This window comes from Schistocerca americana, chromosome 7, assembly GCF_021461395.2.
Source record: "Schistocerca americana isolate TAMUIC-IGC-003095 chromosome 7, iqSchAmer2.1, whole genome shotgun sequence".
Classification (NCBI taxonomy): Eukaryota; Metazoa; Arthropoda; class Insecta; order Orthoptera; family Acrididae; genus Schistocerca; species Schistocerca americana.
This window is the reverse complement of record NC_060125.1, coordinates 322,351,795-322,370,318: the sequence shown is the minus strand read 5'-3', so window position 1 is coordinate 322,370,318 and position 18,524 is coordinate 322,351,795. Positions and strand designations below refer to the sequence as shown.

The 18,524-nt window shown below is 38.9% G+C and overlaps 1 protein-coding gene across 1 annotated transcript in view; it reads right to left on the bottom strand.

The window, feature by feature from the left end:
• The window catches only part of LOC124622149 (ribosomal RNA-processing protein 8), a 52,744-nt gene that overhangs the window by 8,232 nt on the left and 25,988 nt on the right, over positions 1 to 18,524 (bottom strand). Inside the window, exons 3-4 of the mRNA XM_047147785.1 lie at positions 15,581 to 15,742; positions 8,588 to 8,827 (exon numbers count right to left, since the gene is read on the bottom strand). Coding sequence (XP_047003741.1) covers positions 8,588 to 8,827; positions 15,581 to 15,742 — 402 coding nt within the window. The remainder of the gene's footprint in view (positions 1 to 8,587; positions 8,828 to 15,580; positions 15,743 to 18,524) is intronic.

Below are 18,524 nucleotides of genomic sequence, written 5' to 3'. Positions count from 1 at the left end.
AAAAACTGGGATTGGCAGGCTCTTTGTCCCACAAAAGATTACTTATGAAATTTTAAGACCCAGTATAAAGTGAAGAATCTACAATCTTTGGTTGCCATACATATTGCTCCTGTAGAGACTGTGAAAACAGAATTAGACTAATTACAGCACATAAAGAGAAATTTAAGAAACCATTATTCCCATGCTCCATACACAACTGGAATGGACAAGAATCCCTAACATGTGGTACCATGCTAAGTACCCTTGGCATGCACTTCACAGTAGTTGGCAGAGCAGAGTATGCATGTAGAAGCAGATGCAGACATCTGTGAGTAGTGATTTGAAGCCTCAACTTCCTCACTAATATGTCCTCTGCATATGGACACAAAGCATTATATAAAAATAAAAAAAATATATCCATCCAAGCACAGCATAACAGGCTGACAAACCATGTAAAAACTCGTAAAGACATGTGAATAATAGTGGCAACTTAAAATTGTGGTGGACTGGGACTCAATCCCAGATTCCTGCATTTCATGCACTGTGTGCTGTCAAATATGCTAAGTGTGTACGCCTTGCAGACCAACTCAAATGCAAAGGTACTGCAATTGGTAAATGACTGCTAACAAGAGGTGGGGATCTCGATTCAAATCCTGGTTCTGGAGGACTAGTCACAAACATTTATCAAAGCAATACTCTGTTAAAGAGGTGGAAAAGTGCCATCTCTGACAAAATAATTGCAGTTGTACCTACTCTATTTTTGGCTTAATCCACATCTTACATTGTTCTTTCTGCCCCACATTGACTGGCTTCAGTCTGCTTGTAAATGACAAATATGCTTATGTCATTATTATATTCTTGTTGAGTTTGCAGCAAGATATTCAAGTCAAATTAACGCAATGGTTTGATGGTCCACCTGGCTCTCATATTCAGGTGAAACACTGCTGTTGCTGACTCTTGTTGAACTGATGCTACACTGGAGCCAGGATCCCTATACAGGTCAGGGGAGTACTCAGCACATGTGCCAATTGCCATGAGAGCTGCCTGCATTCCAAAAGGTACTAGCAGTGCTGCCAGGTTGAAGGTGAACAAAAAGGACATATTGCTGCCATAACTAATCATCAAGCTATTTTGCTAATTGAGAACATAGTGTTCTAATGCTGGGCAGCCCAGGGTTACACAACTTGCTCTCAGGATAGTCCTTGTACCTAGTAATAAGATTATCAGCCAGCCTAATTTCTATGTATTCCTTCAGGACACAATCCCAGTAACGAGAAGTGGCACCAATCACTTATGTCTCATTATATTTGATTGCATGACCCTCGCCTAAGTCATACTTCAGCACTGCATGTTTTTGCAATGTTGTCCCTCGTGTATATAGAAGAATGCTGAAGGTTAGATTGGTAAATCCAATAATAAATGAGGAGGTACTGACTACAACAGGATAAAGATGAAATTTATGGCACAACTGGACAAAACAAAGGTACTGGTTGATGGAACACATTGTCAGCCATCAGAAATCATCAGTTTGGTAATGAAGGGAAGGGTGTCAGGTAAAAGTTGTAAAGGGAGACCAACACCTGAACACAGTAAGTAGATTCAAATGTGTGTAGATTGTGGTAGTTATGCGAAGATGAAGAGGCTTACGAGATAGACTAACATTAGGAGCTTCATCAAACCAACCACCCTGTTTGGCGGTATGACCCACACACCTGTGCTCAACAGTACAAATACTTTCACTGATATATGCTATACCAAAGTGGTGGTATTTTACAAACACCAGGATTTCTTAGTCCCACATCATCTTAAACTGAATTCAAAAGGGCATTAATCTTATCTGGCAGGGAAAACACAGTTTTCATGTTAAATTTTTTTTAAAATTCTCTCAATATTAGCTGATACACTCCTAGCATACAGTAGAGTAGCAACTGGTGTAGATTCATCTTGCTGCACTTCCAGTATTAGTCTTCTTTTTCTGAGAGAATCCATTCTGTTTCAATACCTGTGCTGTTCAAAAGACCATATCTGATGCACAAAGCTTACCATAAGAAGTTAAACATCTGAAGTCTATATGAGGGTGATTCAAATGAAAACCTCAAAAGTTCCATAAAATTTAGAAGAGATGTGTGGAGGAGTTTGTAGGAGGCAGAAGTGTTTCTTGAGGTTCAGAAAATGACCAGTAGGTGCCAGAGTGATGCTAAAATGTGGGAGAAGTCAGTAGTGCCCCCAACAAAACAGCCATCCCACTTCAACATGCACCGTGATTGAGCAGTGATCTGCGATGTGTTTTTTGTATAGCGAAGTGGCAAACCAACTGAAATTCATTTTACAATGACAGTGCAGTATGGTGATTCATGTTTTGTCACTGCAGCAAGTGTACAAATGGTGTAGGAAGTTTAAAAGGGGTGTAAATTCGATGGAGGGTGCAACAAAACAAGGGCAGGCTCAGCACACAGCAACAGGTGACAACATTGCGTTAGTGGAGGAGTTTGTACAGGAGAACAGACATCTAACTCTGAACAAAATAGCCACAAGTTTGAAGATAAGTATTAGTTCAGCACATTGTTCACAATGTGCTGCACTTCAATAAGATGTCTGCAAAATGGGTGCCACGTCAGTCTGGTACATACTCCTAATTCACCAGACCTTCCGCCTAATGACTTTCATCTGCTGCAACAGGAGGCAGGCATTTCAGTAGTGACAAACAGATGAAAACAGCGCTGCATGACTGGCTACCCACACAAGCAAAAGAATTCTTTCATTGAGGTATCTATGCACTTTCAAGGTGGTGGAATATGCGCATTCATTATCAAGGAGACTACGTTGAAAAATGACATTCGAGTTTCTTGTTCATTGTTCCAATTGAAAATATTATAGCATTTTTAAAATTCTCATTTGAATCACCATCATATATAAATGGAACTGATACTCTGAGAAGCAGATCCACCATGCCTTGGTCTTTAGACCATCATAGGAAATACAGTAATCTGAATCTACAATAGTTGCTTTACTATTAATACTTTTGGGACAGGTGTGTGGAACATTACTGCTGCATAAGATTACAACATTCCAAAAATCGATGGTTGCAAAGCCTTGGTTATCTGCGTGGCACACAATGAAATATAATGAGAGCAGAAATACATTGTTTTTGTTTGCCTCTACCACAAGTGCTACTACTTGTACCTTTTGCAGTGGGACCAGCACTTGCCACATGCACTGAGTACAATTTACTGACTGTGCCCACTCCAGTATAGCATCAGGTTATCAAGACTCAGCAATAGTTGCAACTTATCTGAAGGTGATGGCCAGGTGGACATGAAATGTATTCGCAGTTGCAAATGCGGACAACCATCAGCTTTATAATGGAATGACACCAATAAAAATTTGTGCTGGACTGGGATTTCCTGCTTATCACAAGCTGTGGCCTTACCATTACGCTCTCTGACCACGACTCAGTGCCAGAACCAAACTTCCATATGTCGTCAACCATATGTCAACAATGAGTACTCGTACATCCATTATGTATATTCTCGTACAAGGGAGACATTAAAGTGAAAGTTCTTGAGAGTGTCAGCAGATAAACATGAGGCTGCAGTGCCTGTGTTATTCTGAATTACGATGCAATGTTCCTTTGAGCATGCTTGCATGTCAAAAGGGACAGGCACTGCGGTGACTATGGCTGTTATGAAATACATGAAATGTATTTGCAGTTGTGAATAGGGACAACCATCAGTTGTATAATGAAAATTTGTGCCAGACGAGGACTCAAACCCGGATTTCCTGCTTATCAAGAGTGGTTGCCTTATCAATTCTGAATAACACAGGCACTGCAATACTGTCTAAATATTGGGTTGACTTGACTTGAAAGATTTGGCTGCAAACTCAAGAAGAGTATCATAAGTTACTCTGTCAACAAAGCCTATGAAGTCTACTCAGATTGTCAATAACAACCACTGTCTGCAATACCATTAAGAGTGACACAGCCTTACAAGAACATATTTTTTACCTATTTCTATGTCATAACATATAAAATCTTAAGCCAAAATTGCAATATCAAAATGAAACAGTTAAAAACAAGCACAGGATTATTTTAAAAGAATTATAAACACACTGCAGACTCTTATAATAAGAAGTTACTAGAGGCACAATTATTTCAACCAGGACTTGATTATCTGTTACGTATTAAATGCAATAATGAAAGTGCTATGTTGAGTTTTGTTTGTTTGTAGTGCCAATGTAGTACTTCTTGAAACAAAATTGTTCAGGCTTTTGTGGCCTTGTGTTGTCACACTGCCTGTTGGCTTCTGTCTTGGGTTCTTTGGCCAACTTTCGCTTAGTGATTGTTCTGACATGTTGCCCACACCCAGAGATTGTATGTACCTATCATGCAAATGTCAGAGCTATTCCCTGGCCATTACTACTGTGGTTCTTCCTTTGCTGCCTGCAACAATGGTTTACTGCAGCGTGGGAGTACAGGATCCATTTAGCTTGAGGCTTTCCCCTTTCTTGTTGAAACTACTCTCACGTTTGTCGATTTCTATGGCTTCTCTAAACAATCAGGCATGGAAGTTCTTGTTCACAGTGAGAACTTTCATGTCAGAGAATTTTATTATGAGGCTGGTTATTGCAGGTTGGTCCCTTTTGTCCTTACCCAATCTGATACTTTCTTTGATCTTCTGGGTCAGTTTGTAAATAGTCTTTATACTATGTTTGCCCAATATACAGCCGACTCCACCCATCATGCTGGGGATGTGTGAAAGAAAGGTCTTACCCAATATTTCTTTTTCTTGTTGAGTCACTTCGCTGAGTGTTACATTTTGTGATATTTTTTATGCATCTGGTGGAGTATCTCTTCCTCCACAGGATGCTTTCCAGGTGTTTCATCCTGCATCTAAAATGCTGAGGCTCACATATTTGCACTGCGTGCATTACAAGCATATCAATCATTCCACTTTGCTGGCTTGGGTGAGGATTTGACAGTTTGTGCATGTAATAGCCTGTGTGTGTCAGTTTTTGGTACACACTGTATTCCAGGTTCTCTGCCTTGTAAACAACACACCTAGAAAGGGTAGCTGTTTGTCCTTTTCTACCACCACAGCAAATCTTATGTTGGCAAGGGGACTGTTCAAATGTCCTACTAATGCACTGACTGATGAACATGAGACAGAAGCTCACAGGCAATATGTCAGCAAGTGGCAACAAAAGCCTCAATAGTTTTATTTCAGGAAGTACCACACAGGAAAATATAATAAGCAAAACTGAACAAAGCACTTTTACTATTGTTTTTAACACATAACAGATAGTCGAATACTGGGTGAAATACCTGTGACTCTACTAACTTCTTGGAAGATGAGATCACAGCCTCTATAATTTCTTAAAATGGTGTTATGTTTATGTTTAGTTATAACTATTTAATTATGCTATTGCAATTTCGGCTTCTGTGCTAGGAGAGAGGCTCAGGCTTCAAAAATGAGAGGAACCTACCTCTACTGAGGAATTTATTAGTTTTCTTGACTGAATATTACTTTGGTACAATATATTCACTTAACAATGTCTGCTTGGCTGCTTTGTGCATGCACTTTACTTTGAGGAGCAAAAGGAGAAACCATGGTTACTAGAATACACGTATCCGCCACCTGACACTGACATCACAGGCAACCTTGTTGCCACTCAGTAATAACCTTTGGTGTTCTCATTGCATTTTTGAGTGAATACAATGTTTTGTAATGGATGTGACTGCTGCCAGTGATTATTTTGCAATCATGTAATCACACAATAATAAGTCTTTCTGCCTACTGAAGTGCAGTCATTACATTTGTTTATGTTGAGGGTCAACAACCAAACTCTGCACCAAGCATTGATCCTCTGTAGTTCTCCTTACAGTTTCCTGCACTTTTCTAGCATTGCGACTTCACTATATACAGGGTGTCCCATTTATCTTGGTCACCCAAAATAACTTTTTCTGGTGTGTTAAATGAAAAGTTGTTTCAACCAATGCTTTTTAATATCATTGGGTAATTTTTGCTGTGGGTATACATTTTATGCATGCCCACAGATGTAGGAGATATGGGGAAAGGGTTAGATGTTTTCAAAATGGAATCATGTACATTTTATTTAAGAATACACTTACCCTCTCCATGAGCTAGTCAAAAATTTATCACACTGTACCATTTTTGTCAACGGAACATAGATGAGCAAACGATAAACAATACAAAGTTTGTGAAGAAACCGAGCTGTTTATTGCCTTGTTTGCACCCATTGTAATGCTGTAGTAAAGGTGTGGCATCTGTTTACAGTTTCTGACTCAAGCAAACGGGTAAATCCCCAGCTCCCCCACGCACTTCATTTCTTGCTGCTTTTGCATACAGTAGACAGACATCAGAGTAACTTAGCAACTGCATGGCAGTAGTACACATTGTGAATACAATTTTTGTTGTGTAGAGGTGCATGAAGTACATGCATGATGATAAGGTAGAAATGCTGCTGTTCTATGGTGAAAGTATGTTGACAGGAAATAATTTAGTACCTTGCATTTTTAAGTTCAGCACTGTTGGAGAACATTATGATTATTGTGTTGTGGTGGTAAGTTATGGGACCAAACTGCTGAAGTCATCAGTCCCTAGGCTTACACACGACTTAATCTGACTTAAACTAACTTGCCCTAAGGACAACACACACCCATGCCCGAGGGAGGACTCGAACCTCCGATGGGGGGCAGCTGCGGGAACTGTGGCAAGGCACACCAGACCGTGTGGCTACCCTGTTTGGCAATTATTATGGAATTATGTCTACCTTGTACTCTACTCTACATACCTGTACTGTAATTTGCTATAAGTAGGTGAAATTCTGTCTCTCTCAGTGTAATTCTGAGTTACTTAAAGTAAAATGGTTTCATTAAATGGGCAAGGGTTCCTTTTCTAACTGTCAATAACAAGTGGTTATGATGGGACATTACATCCAACAAAGTGTTATGTTTTAATGTAAAGATGATAAATAAACTAACACATTAGTTAATGATGCTAATATAATAATATTTATGGCAGTAATAATAAGTCAGAGATGAGACAAAACGTGCCTGAAGAATTGGGTTTGGTCTAATCAAGCTCTTGGTAAAATAATCATCTAACATGCTCTTTGAATTCAGAGTCATGCTCAATATTACACCAAGAAATGCCTTAACTTCTTTCAATGAAACATCTTTCCGTAAGTGTGCACAGAATGTTTTGTTAGAGGGGACATTTTCTGTATTTCACATACTTTCCCGTTACATGTGACATATCATAAGTTATTCTCTTTCTTCTTTACCACTAACTTTAGGTTCACTGCAACAGACCATTTTGTAAGGAAAAAGATTCCTCTTTCTCATGCTCAGCTATAAACTCTCTTTCATCCTCAGTATCCTCCAAAAGCCGTTCCCAAATATCATCATATATATGCCTTCTGCCTGCCATCTCTATAAAAGCAAAAATTATGTGGTAAGGACACAATCACTTACATATGACTAAGCATATAGAGTGGTCAACTTACACTCTCTGTTGAACAAAGTTGGTACTATGTGATGAAATGCACTGAAAGCATGTTATAGCAGAGCATATGAAAATAACTAACAAGAACAGCGTGACAGACAGTCTTCCATTGGAACAAAGTGGAAAATCTGTATCTTGGATAAGTTCTAACAGTGAAGTGGAAAGGGTTAATTATAAATGAGTCAGTACTCAAAAACCTCAAATCACTACTTGTCTTGATCACAAGCACACTTCAAGGAAACAACTTATTAAAGAAGGGGCATAATCTTTGTAGCTACTCCCTTACGGTGTTCCCACTGGAAAATGGTATCCCATACATAATACCTGAATGACAGACATATCACAAAACTCTAGCCATGCAAATATTTAACTTCATAAGACAGTTTTTCAATGTAAGCAGTTATGACGGAAACCACATGATCAACGAAAACTTTTAATTTGGTTACCAAATTTGATTTCTTTTTCTTCCCCTCATGTTTAATGAATTTAAGTGAAGAGAGCTGTAGAACAGTTTAAAATTTGAACAGTCACATACTTCAAAACTAGTTGTTTCCTCAGCTTGAAGATGATTCAGATGACTTCATGGTGCCCCGCCTCATTTCTCTAAGCACATTCTATGTTACCTGAATGACAACATTTCAGGACACTGGATTGGAAGAGCAGGAGCAAAACATGAACTTCATCACCGGTGACCTCACAGGTCTCCAGACCACACATTGTGACTTTCATATATGGGGTTAGGTACAAGACCACGTTTTTATCCCCCCGCCCTCCATGAAGAAGAAAGCAACAGCGCTAATGTGGCTGTGATTGAAATATCTACCCAGACTGTTCAAATTTTAAACTGTTCTACTGCTCTCTCCATTTAAATTCATTAAACATGAGGGGAAGAAAAAGATATCAAATTTGGTAACCAAATTAAAATTTTTTGTTGATCATGTGGTTTCTGTCATAACTGCTGCTATGCCTGACACTCTTGAAGGTCTACGACATTGCATTATTGAAGCTGTGAATTCAAGAACAAGAAACTGACACACAAGAACAAAACACACAAAAAATGTACTTAATTTTGACTTTCTTACCCATTCTTGAGAACACGATTAGCCTCCAAGATGTAACTTGATAAGTTGCTTCCCATAAGTGACAGGCAAAAGACGACGATGTCAACACTCTCATTTTCAAGTGGTGTGTTGGACATATCACAAGGTGTTACCACATCGGATGTAGCAACAAAGTCAAATGAATACACCTTGTGATCAGGTAATGATTTTGCCAAATTGGCTTCTCCACAGCCAAAATCAGCAATCACAGTCTTAGTAGGCCTACAAAAATATCAAAAGTATTAGTATTTGAAGAGTTATTAATAAGGAAGGAGCAAGAAGATATGTAAGGAAACCATTTTCTCAAAAACAGCTATGAAAGTACAATTTCTGTTGCCACATCAACAAATCTTCAAAAACAATTACATCTGCTGTGACTTATCATCTGACAGCACTTATATGCACCTCAAATATTTTGCCTGGAATTTTAATTCTTACATAACTAGTTAACAATTAAAAAAAGAACTATCCAGAGAGGAGGTTCATAAATATCTTTCAATTTTTTAAGTTGAATAAATACAGTATTGCTCCCTCTTTGAAACCACACCATCTCCAGGCAACTTTACTGTCATTAGACTTAAAATTTGTTTACAAATCTCATGGCTTCTGAAGCATTATTATGTCCATATTTCTGATTAATTCTTTGTATTATACAAACATTTAAGGAAGACTTCAAACGCCTGTACAGTTTTCTCTTCACTGTTGCTATGCAGTTTGTTATTTTAAATGAAATGTGATGTCAGCTCAATGAAAGTTTCCGTTACGCTAACATAAATTCCAGGATGAAAAGAATAAAAAGTAATGAGAAAAGGTGATCAATTATCCGTAGTCGATTGATGTGCAGATTACAGATACATGTAATGGCACTAAGACATTAAGTTACTAGCTTTTAAGCTACCACTGTTTTTCTACACTCTGTGTTATGTAAAATCAACCAACAAGATACTGCAACACACTGTTAATATGGCTGGGGGTGAATGTGTCTGGTATATTTATTATTTACAACATTAATACCTGTTTTATGTTCATCATACTCTCAGCAGTTTATTTTCTCTTATTGAATTTTCATTGTACCCTCTCACATTCTCCATTTCCATTTTTTTAATGTTTCTCTTATCATTTACTCTAAACTCATGCTGTCACTTTGACCAGTGCTTTGCTCCACTTGGGATTTTCATTTCTTTTGCTTTCTTTGTACTGGAAACACATTCTATTATACTCAAAATTTGCCACTACTTTTGCAGTAAAACCTCCCAATATCTTGTGGAGGCATTTTTGCTGTTGTTTATCAGTTGCTATAGCTCTTCATACTGTTAATACTGATTTCGCTGAACTTCATGTAGCAAACTGTGGGTGTAGGGATAGCTGAGTGTGTCCATGGCCTGAAGCCATTGCTGAAGTTCCCTCAGCCCACTGGTAATATTCATCTACGTCAGAATACTGACATTCCAAGAACTTGCATGTGGTAGCACAGTCTCTCTCAACACTACCAATGGTACAGCCTCTGACAACCCAAAAATGTGCAAACAACAGTTACAGTGCATATAGATAGTATCTATCTGTACGCACTGTAACTGTCACTTGCACACGTTTGATATGATTTCTGCATTTTCAGAAATACAATTTTTTATATGTTATGATGATTTGAAAATGAGCCCTGGTCCAAAACTAGACATTGAGTGAATTAAAAAAGTGAAATCTGCAACTTTGGACTGGTTTTTTTGTTGTACTGAAATAAGGGTAATCACCCTCGTATTTAGGTAATGTTACATCCATGGCCCCAATAATTTTTTCGCCCGTGCAACAAACTTAGGACATTCTGAAAAACATTTAGCATCAAAATTGTAAACAGGTTATTTAAAATAGTTATATATTATTTAAGGACGAAATCTTTGGAAAAGAAAATACTGAGTTCAGAGTAGAAAGATACATTGCAGCTTGTCTGAAATTCAGGATGGAAATGCCAAACATATACTACTATTAATTATGCACACATACACACAAAGGATAACTCAGTAGAAAGGAAAAAAATCAATTAGTATACTGACAAAGAAAGCTGATAAAAGGGCAAGAAAAAAGCCTCTGAACTACTGACAAACACATTTGTCATATTCTCAAAGTCCAGTTTCTCAGTCAGATCAGTTTCTATTGCATTGAAGCCTTAAAAAATACTACCCATCACATTGTAGCGATGAATGCAATATCTTTAGAGCAAAGCTTTTGCAGTATTCCTGTTGCTTCTGATTTAATCACAGCTTTCTTTCCTTTCACTTCAGAAATGCACTTACGAGCTTTACTAACTGCATTTCAATTTGAATTTTGCTTTTGCAGGCACCTTTCGAACTGACCGTGCCTAGCCAGACAAAAGTATTGCAGACACAATGTTGCCAGTTGCATGATGCACACACTTCCATCTGGCTACCTTCCATTTCCCTCTCACTAATAAGAATTCCCACAACTATCACCATGGTTTCTTCCCCCCCCCCCCCCCCCCCCTTTTTTTTTGCTCAAAAACTTGCTGCCCCAAAGAATTTCCCATCCTGGGCCCAAGCCCAAGTGTCCTGTGCATAAATATGGGGCTGAGGTAATGCTGGAGCAGGTCTAATAATGAATAAAGAAATAGCAATGCAGGTAAGCTTCTACGAACAGAATATTGAATGAATTATCATAGACAATATAGACAAGAAGCCAACACCCACCCACCACAGTAGTACATGTTTATATGTCAACTACTTCCATCGATAATGAAGGAATTGAAGGGTTGTATGATGGTGTTAAGGAAACTATTCAGATGGTGTGTAGTACAGAATTTGTGAATTTTCTCATAAACTTTAGAGATGCAAAATTTTCTGTATCATCATCGTCTATAAATGAGCAAGAATGGGCACAACTGTTTTATTATAATTTTAATAATGATTAAATAGTACAAGAGTAGCCCAAAATATTGTTATTTGTATGTAGTGGGCATCCTACATACAGAGCTATTCAAAATGAAGGAACAGATTTCAAACAGGTATATCTCCAAATTACAAAAGGTAGCACCATAATTCCAACATTCTTGGACAGACAACAGTTTAAAATTTGAACAGTCTGGGAACATATTCCAAACACAAGTCGGCGCTGTTGCTTTCTTCTTCATGGAGGGAACTGTGACAGGACTAACCTATGTAGACATGCTACAAAACTAATTATTTCCTCAGCTTGAAGATGATTTAGATGATGCCATTTTGGTGCAAGTTGGTGCCCTGCCTCATTTCTCTAAGCACGTCTGATGTTACCTGAATGACACCATTTCAGGATGTTGGATTGTAAGAGCAGGAGCAAAACATGAACTTCATGACTGGTGACCTTACAGGTCTCCAGATCTCACACATTGTGACTTTTATCTGTGGGGTTAGGTACAAGACCACATTTTTATCCCCCCTTATGCCTGACACTCTTGAAAGTCTGCGACACTGCATTTTTGAAGCTCTGAATTCAATAATGAGAGACCAGCTGCTTCGTGTGTGTGGCAGGAAATGAGCCACTGTTTTGATATTTGTCGTGTAACACATGGTGCTCACATTGAATACATAAAAATTTGAGATTTTCTCTATCCGGGAACTTTGGAATTGTGTTTAGGTGTTTTGTAGTTTGCAAACGATAAATGTTTGAAATCTGTTCCTTCTTTCTGAATAGCCCTGTACATTCAAGTATTTGTTCTGTATTTTTATTATTTGTATGAAGTACTCTTATGGCAGTCTGTGGCAGACAGAGTTTCACAGAAGAAATCCCTGTCATGACAGGTGATGTATGAAGCTTCCAACACCACACGAGGTGCCAAAGAGGATCTCAGAAGTACTCCATTCCTACATAGAACGAGGCTGGCTGAACTAATTAACAACACAAACTAAGAAGAAAAAAAAGATTATTTTATGTGAAACCTTTTAGTTAGTATGTGCTTAGCTACGGCTCAAACCAGACTTTTGTAGCCATATATGTAATACATTCACCAGTGGTTTAGGGGTAGCATCTTTAATAATCAAAATACCCTTGGTCCCAGGTTCGAACCCAGCTCCTGCTTAAATTTTGAATAAAATCATCAACAATGGCAGCTGAAGACTTCCAGCATAAGAAGCCACCCTCTTTCTGTGAACTACCTTGTCAAAGAAGGGAGAGGAGTGGACAGAGGTTCATGGCACAGTCTTGCCCTTGGGGTGGGAAAGGCTCCTAAAAGGTGGAAGAATCAGCAATGACCAATAGCTTGAGGATACAGAAGACAATGGAAACTACTACATTACAGACACATAATGTGTATCAACAAGACATCTGACCCATAATTGAAAAGTTTCATGACAATCTCTCCATTGACAAAAGATTCCAGAGTAGTTTCCCATTTGAATCTCCAGGAGGAGCTGCCAAGGGGGAGTTCACTATGAGAAAAAGATAGATTAACCAATGACAGGACAAAATTCTACAAGTCAGAGCTTGGAATGTCAGAAGTTTGAAATAGTAGGAAAGCTAGAAAATCTGAAAAGGGAAATGCGAAGGCTCAATCTAGATATAGTGGGGATAACTGAAGTGAAATGGAAATAAGATAACGATTTCTGGTCAGATGAATATCAAATATCAACAGCAGCAGAAAATGCTATAATGGGAATAGAATTCATTATGAATAGCAAAGTAGGACAGAGAGTGAGCTACTGTGAACAGTTCAGTGTTAGGGTTGTTCTCATCAGATTCAACAGCAAACCAGTGCTGACAATGATAGTTCAGTTATATACTATGTGATAAAAGTATCCATACACCCCAAAACATACTTTTTCATATTAGGGGCACTGTGCTGCCACCTACTACAAGGCATTCCTTATCAGTGACCTCAGGAGTCGTTAGACATCGTGAGAGCAGAATGGGGCACTCCGCGGAACTCGTGGACTTCGAACATGGTCATGTGATTGGGTGTCACTTGTGTAATACATCTGTACATGAGACTTCCACACTCCTAAACATCCCTAGCTCCGGTGTTTCCGATGTTATAGTGAAATGGAAACGTGAAGGGACATGTACAGCACAAAAGCATACAGGCCGACCGCATCTGTTGACTGAGAGAGACCGCCGACAGCTGAAGAGGGTCACAATGCGTAATAGGCACACATCTATCCAGACCATCACACAGGAATTCCAAATTGCATCAGGATCCACTGCAAGTACTATGACAGTTAGGTGGGTGGTGAGAAAATATAGATTTCATGGTCGAGCGGTTGCTCATAAGCCACACATCACGCTGGTAAATGCCAAACAATGCCTTGCTTGGTGTAAGGAGTGTAAACATTGGATGATTGAACAGTAGAAAAATGTGTGGAGTGACGAATCATGGTACACAATGTGGTGATCCGATGTCAGGGTGTGGGTGTAGTGAATGCCCAGTGAACGTCATCTGCCAGCATGTGTAGTGCCAACAGTAAAATTCGGAGGCGGTGGTGTTATGGTCTGGTTGGTGTAGCCTATCCCCAATGTTATTCAATCTGTACACTTGAGTGAGCAGTAAAGGAAACCAAAGAAAAAATTGGAGCAGTAATTAAAGTTTAGGGAGAAGAAATAAAACTTTTGAGATTTTCTGATGACACTGTAGATCTATCAGACACAGTAGAGGACTCGGAAGAACAGATTAATGGAAGGGACAGTGTCTTGAAAGGAGTCTATAAGATGCACAAGAACAAGTAAGATAAGGATAATGGAATACAGAAGTGAAACATGGGCAACAGTCAGCAGAGACAAGAAGAGAAAGAAAGCTTTTGAAACATGGTGCCACAGAACAATGCTGAAGATTAACGGGTAGATCAAATAACAAATGAGGAGGTACTTAATGAAACTGAATCACAACTTGACTGAAAAAATGGACTGCTTGTTAGGACACATCCTGAGGCATCAAGGAATAGTCAATTTAGTAACGAAAAGAAGTATGGGTGGGTGGGGGAGCACTGGAGAGGGAGGCATGAATACAAGAGTTGCATCAAACTATTCTCAAACTGAAGACCCCAACAACATCATATGATATTGCTTTGAGCATAGCTAATGTGTCTCAGAACAGAGTTGGCAGACTGGCAAAATAAAGTGCTGCCAAACAGGCAAAAAATTACAGGATTGGTCAGACAACATATACTGATGACTGGTACACTTTTCGTGGACATTTTATGAACTGAGTAAATTTGTGGAAAATATTAGCTGCTGCTGTTGTGGTCTTCAATACAAAGACTTATTTGTGCAAGCTTTTTCATTTCTTTGCAACTACTGTAATCTACATTCATTTGAACTTGCTTAGTACAGCCTTGGTCTCCCCCTACAGTATTTACCCCCCACACTGCCTTCCTTTACCAAACCAACGATTCCTTGAATACCACAGAATGTGTCGCATCAACTGCTCTCTTCTTTTAGTCAAGCTCTGCCATTAATTTCTTTTTTCCCATCATTTCAGTCAGTAACTACTCATAGTTTCCGGCATGTACACAAAATTTAGATACAGACAAGAGTGTCTGAAACTGAAACACAGTGAGAGTGTCAAAAAATCAAAGGCAGGGCAATGTTAGAAATTAAATCAAAAGGAACATTCATTTGAGGAAACTATAAAATTATGAGACATAATGGCTTGATAGTGTTACCCTTAGGAGCTAAAATATTGGTAGTGCTGGTAGGAACATATAAAAATATGTGACGCTATCCTAGTTAATGGAATTTTCATGGTATGAGTTAAAACAGATGGGCAGATCACTCAGTCCCAAGATGAGAGGGACCTACTTGTTTTTGTACCTTCCCCAACCTATTTCTTTCTGATCCTGAGCAAGGAATTTGATCTGTGACCATAGATGATTAGCTTCCTGCAGTAGAATGAAAGTAAAGGGGTTCAGTCAAGAAAAGTTATAATTAGATAACATTTCACACATTCCTTAGCACACTAAAGGTCATACACAAAGAACAAACAAGTGACACAGTTCTTACTTTTTCTTAAGAGCATTTATTATTACATTCAGTGGATTCAGTGGCCACTTAGATACTTGCTGTCGATAGCCTTCATGGTAGGCCTCAAAGGTGGAAATGTTATTCTGGAAAAATGTTTTGCTCTCTTCACTCTTTGAATTGTATAATTGTTCATTTATGTACCTGAAAAAAAAAAGACAAACAATCAACACACATCACTTCATACAAACATCACACTTTAACAAAACAGTGCAATGACAAATAAAGTGTGCCTTTGATAACACATGCCACTGTCCCAAAATTGTCTACATTCTGTGTGTACCATTTATATGATAAAAGAACTCTTTGCAAATAAGAAAATATGCATACACTATATCTGTTATATCCATATTGAGTCAACAGTCTTCTGACTGGTTTAATGCGACCCACCACAAATCAGAGTACCTGATGTCCTCAATTTGTTGGATGTGTTCCTATCTCTGTCTTCCCCTGCAATTTATTATCCTCTTCAGCTCCTTCTAGTACCATGGAAGTTATTTCCTGATGGCTTAATACATTTTTTTAGCATTCTGTCCTGTCATCATGTCAGTGTTTTCCATATGTTCTTTTCTTTGCCAATTCTGTGGAGAATTTTCTCATTCCTGATCCCATCAGTCACCTAATTTTCAATATTTTTCTACATCTTCAACATCTCAAACACTATGATTTTTCTTTTCCAGTGTTCCCACAATCCATTGCTCACTACCATAAACTGCTGTGCTCTAACATTACTATGTCTAATATGGTGCAGGAAACATGATGGCATTCAAAACTGCTTCCAGTCATCTCAGAATGGACAAATTCAGGTCCTGTATGGTTTTCTTGCTGCAAAATATTGGAAAGGTCAGGTAACAATGAAGGAGGTAATAGCGATTATGTACACTTCTCTGCAAAGCAGACCACAAAGGCTCAATAATATCATGATCTGGTGACTGTGGAGGCCAGAGGAGATGCAACAATTCATCCCTGTGATCATAAAACCAGCCATGGATGATGCGAGCTATGTGAACAGGGGCCTGTTGTCTTAGAACACAGCCTCAGCATCAGGGAACAAACACTGAACCATGGGATGGATCTGATAACTAAAAGTGGTTGTACAGCCCTTGGGAGTAATGTCATCTTGCAGAGTAACAAAGGGGGTCATAGAATACCATGATATGGTATCATCAAACTGCAGCCGTTTCACTCTTTGTGCATAAATTCACCAGAATTTTGGAACAGGGAGTAACAAGACTCATCCAACCAATTGGCTTTCTTCCATTACTCCACAGTCCAGGTTTTATGGCTTCAGAACTATTTTCATGTTATGGGAATTTGCATTGCAGATGAGTGTTTTGGAATTCCATCTCATCCTCAATTGTCTGCTTGTGCAGCTCCCCTCATGCTGACAGGCATGACATTCGATTCAGCAATTACTTTTACAGCTATTGCCTCCTTATTTTTTCCAGTCCTCTTCAGTGACCATCTTTCCCAATCAGTCAACACATTTTTTTGTTTGTGACTTAGCAGATAATGTTTTTTCGCTTTACCTGTATGCGGTATAAATCTTCAATACAGTGCCTCTAAATTACCAAATGCATCGGCTCCCTTGGTTATGGATGCACCCACTATACAAGCCCCAACAATTTGCTGACTTTCAAATTCACTTGGCTCTGACATAATGCATTCATGCTTACATGACTGACACTTGCAACATACTGAGAGTATTGCACAGGTGTCGCTCGTGATCAAATAAAACTGCGTAAACAGCAGGCTTTGCTAGCTTTTGCATTTATGTTCAAGCATACAATTTTTGCAGCGTTTCCACATTTTTGTCCAACTGCTGTATGTTCTCAGAAATTTCTTCCACAAAATATAGCTTGTTTTAACTAGTAGACCTCTTTGGGCCAGGAATACCTTCTTTGTCTGTGCTAGCTTGCTTTTTATGTCGTCCTCACTTCAACTGCCATGTTTTCCTTTGTTTACAAGAAATCAGAATTCTTTCAGTTCATCTAGTTTGTGGTCATCAGTTTTGATATTAAATTTATCACAAATCTCTCTGATACTCTTCATTACTTTTATCTTTCTCTGGTTTACTCTCAATAGATAATTCTGTACTCATTCAACTGTTTATTCCACTCAAAAGGTCCTATAATTTTTCTCCACTTCCCCTGAGGATAACAATATCATTAACAAATCTTATCACTGGTATCCATTCACCCTGAATTTTAACCCCACTCTTGAGCCTTTCTTTGATTTTCATCACTGCTTCTTCTGTGTATAGACTGGACAGAAGGGCAGAAGGAAAAAAAAAAAATCAAAATTCACAAAATGTCCGACAAATGGCGCTGGACAGCAAAACGTCAGTGACTGCGCATGACAATTGTGTATAAAAGGAGCTGTAATGAGAGAGAGAATCAGATGCGCCAGCAGTCGCAGCATGTTGACGTTACCTGAAAAGGTGCTTTTAGTGAAGCTGCATTATCAGACTGGGGAATGTGCTGGTTCAGTGTTACAATCCTATCACCATAGGAAGGGGATTCAAACGGGTAAAGGTCCGTTGACAAATGCAGCTGTGGCGAGAATGATTTTGAAGTTCTTAGCCACGGGTTGTTTAGATGATAGACTCCGTAGTGGCCAACTGAGCACAAGGCGTAATGCTGCTGAGACAGTTCAGGAAGAAATGGAGACTGTAGCGGGTTTGTCTATGCACAGGGAAGTCAGCACTCGAGCAGTCGCACGGGCATTCCATACACTACTGTTTGGCTGGCACTTAGGCGTACCCTCCGATGCTTTCCGTATAAAATCCATCGGCATCATGAACTGTTACCTGGCGGTTTAGTGAAGTGGATGGTATTTGCAGTGTGGGCGTTTCAAAAGATGGCGGAAGATGATGATCGGTTGAGTAACGTGTTGCGGACCAACGAAGCTCATTTCACGCTCCGAG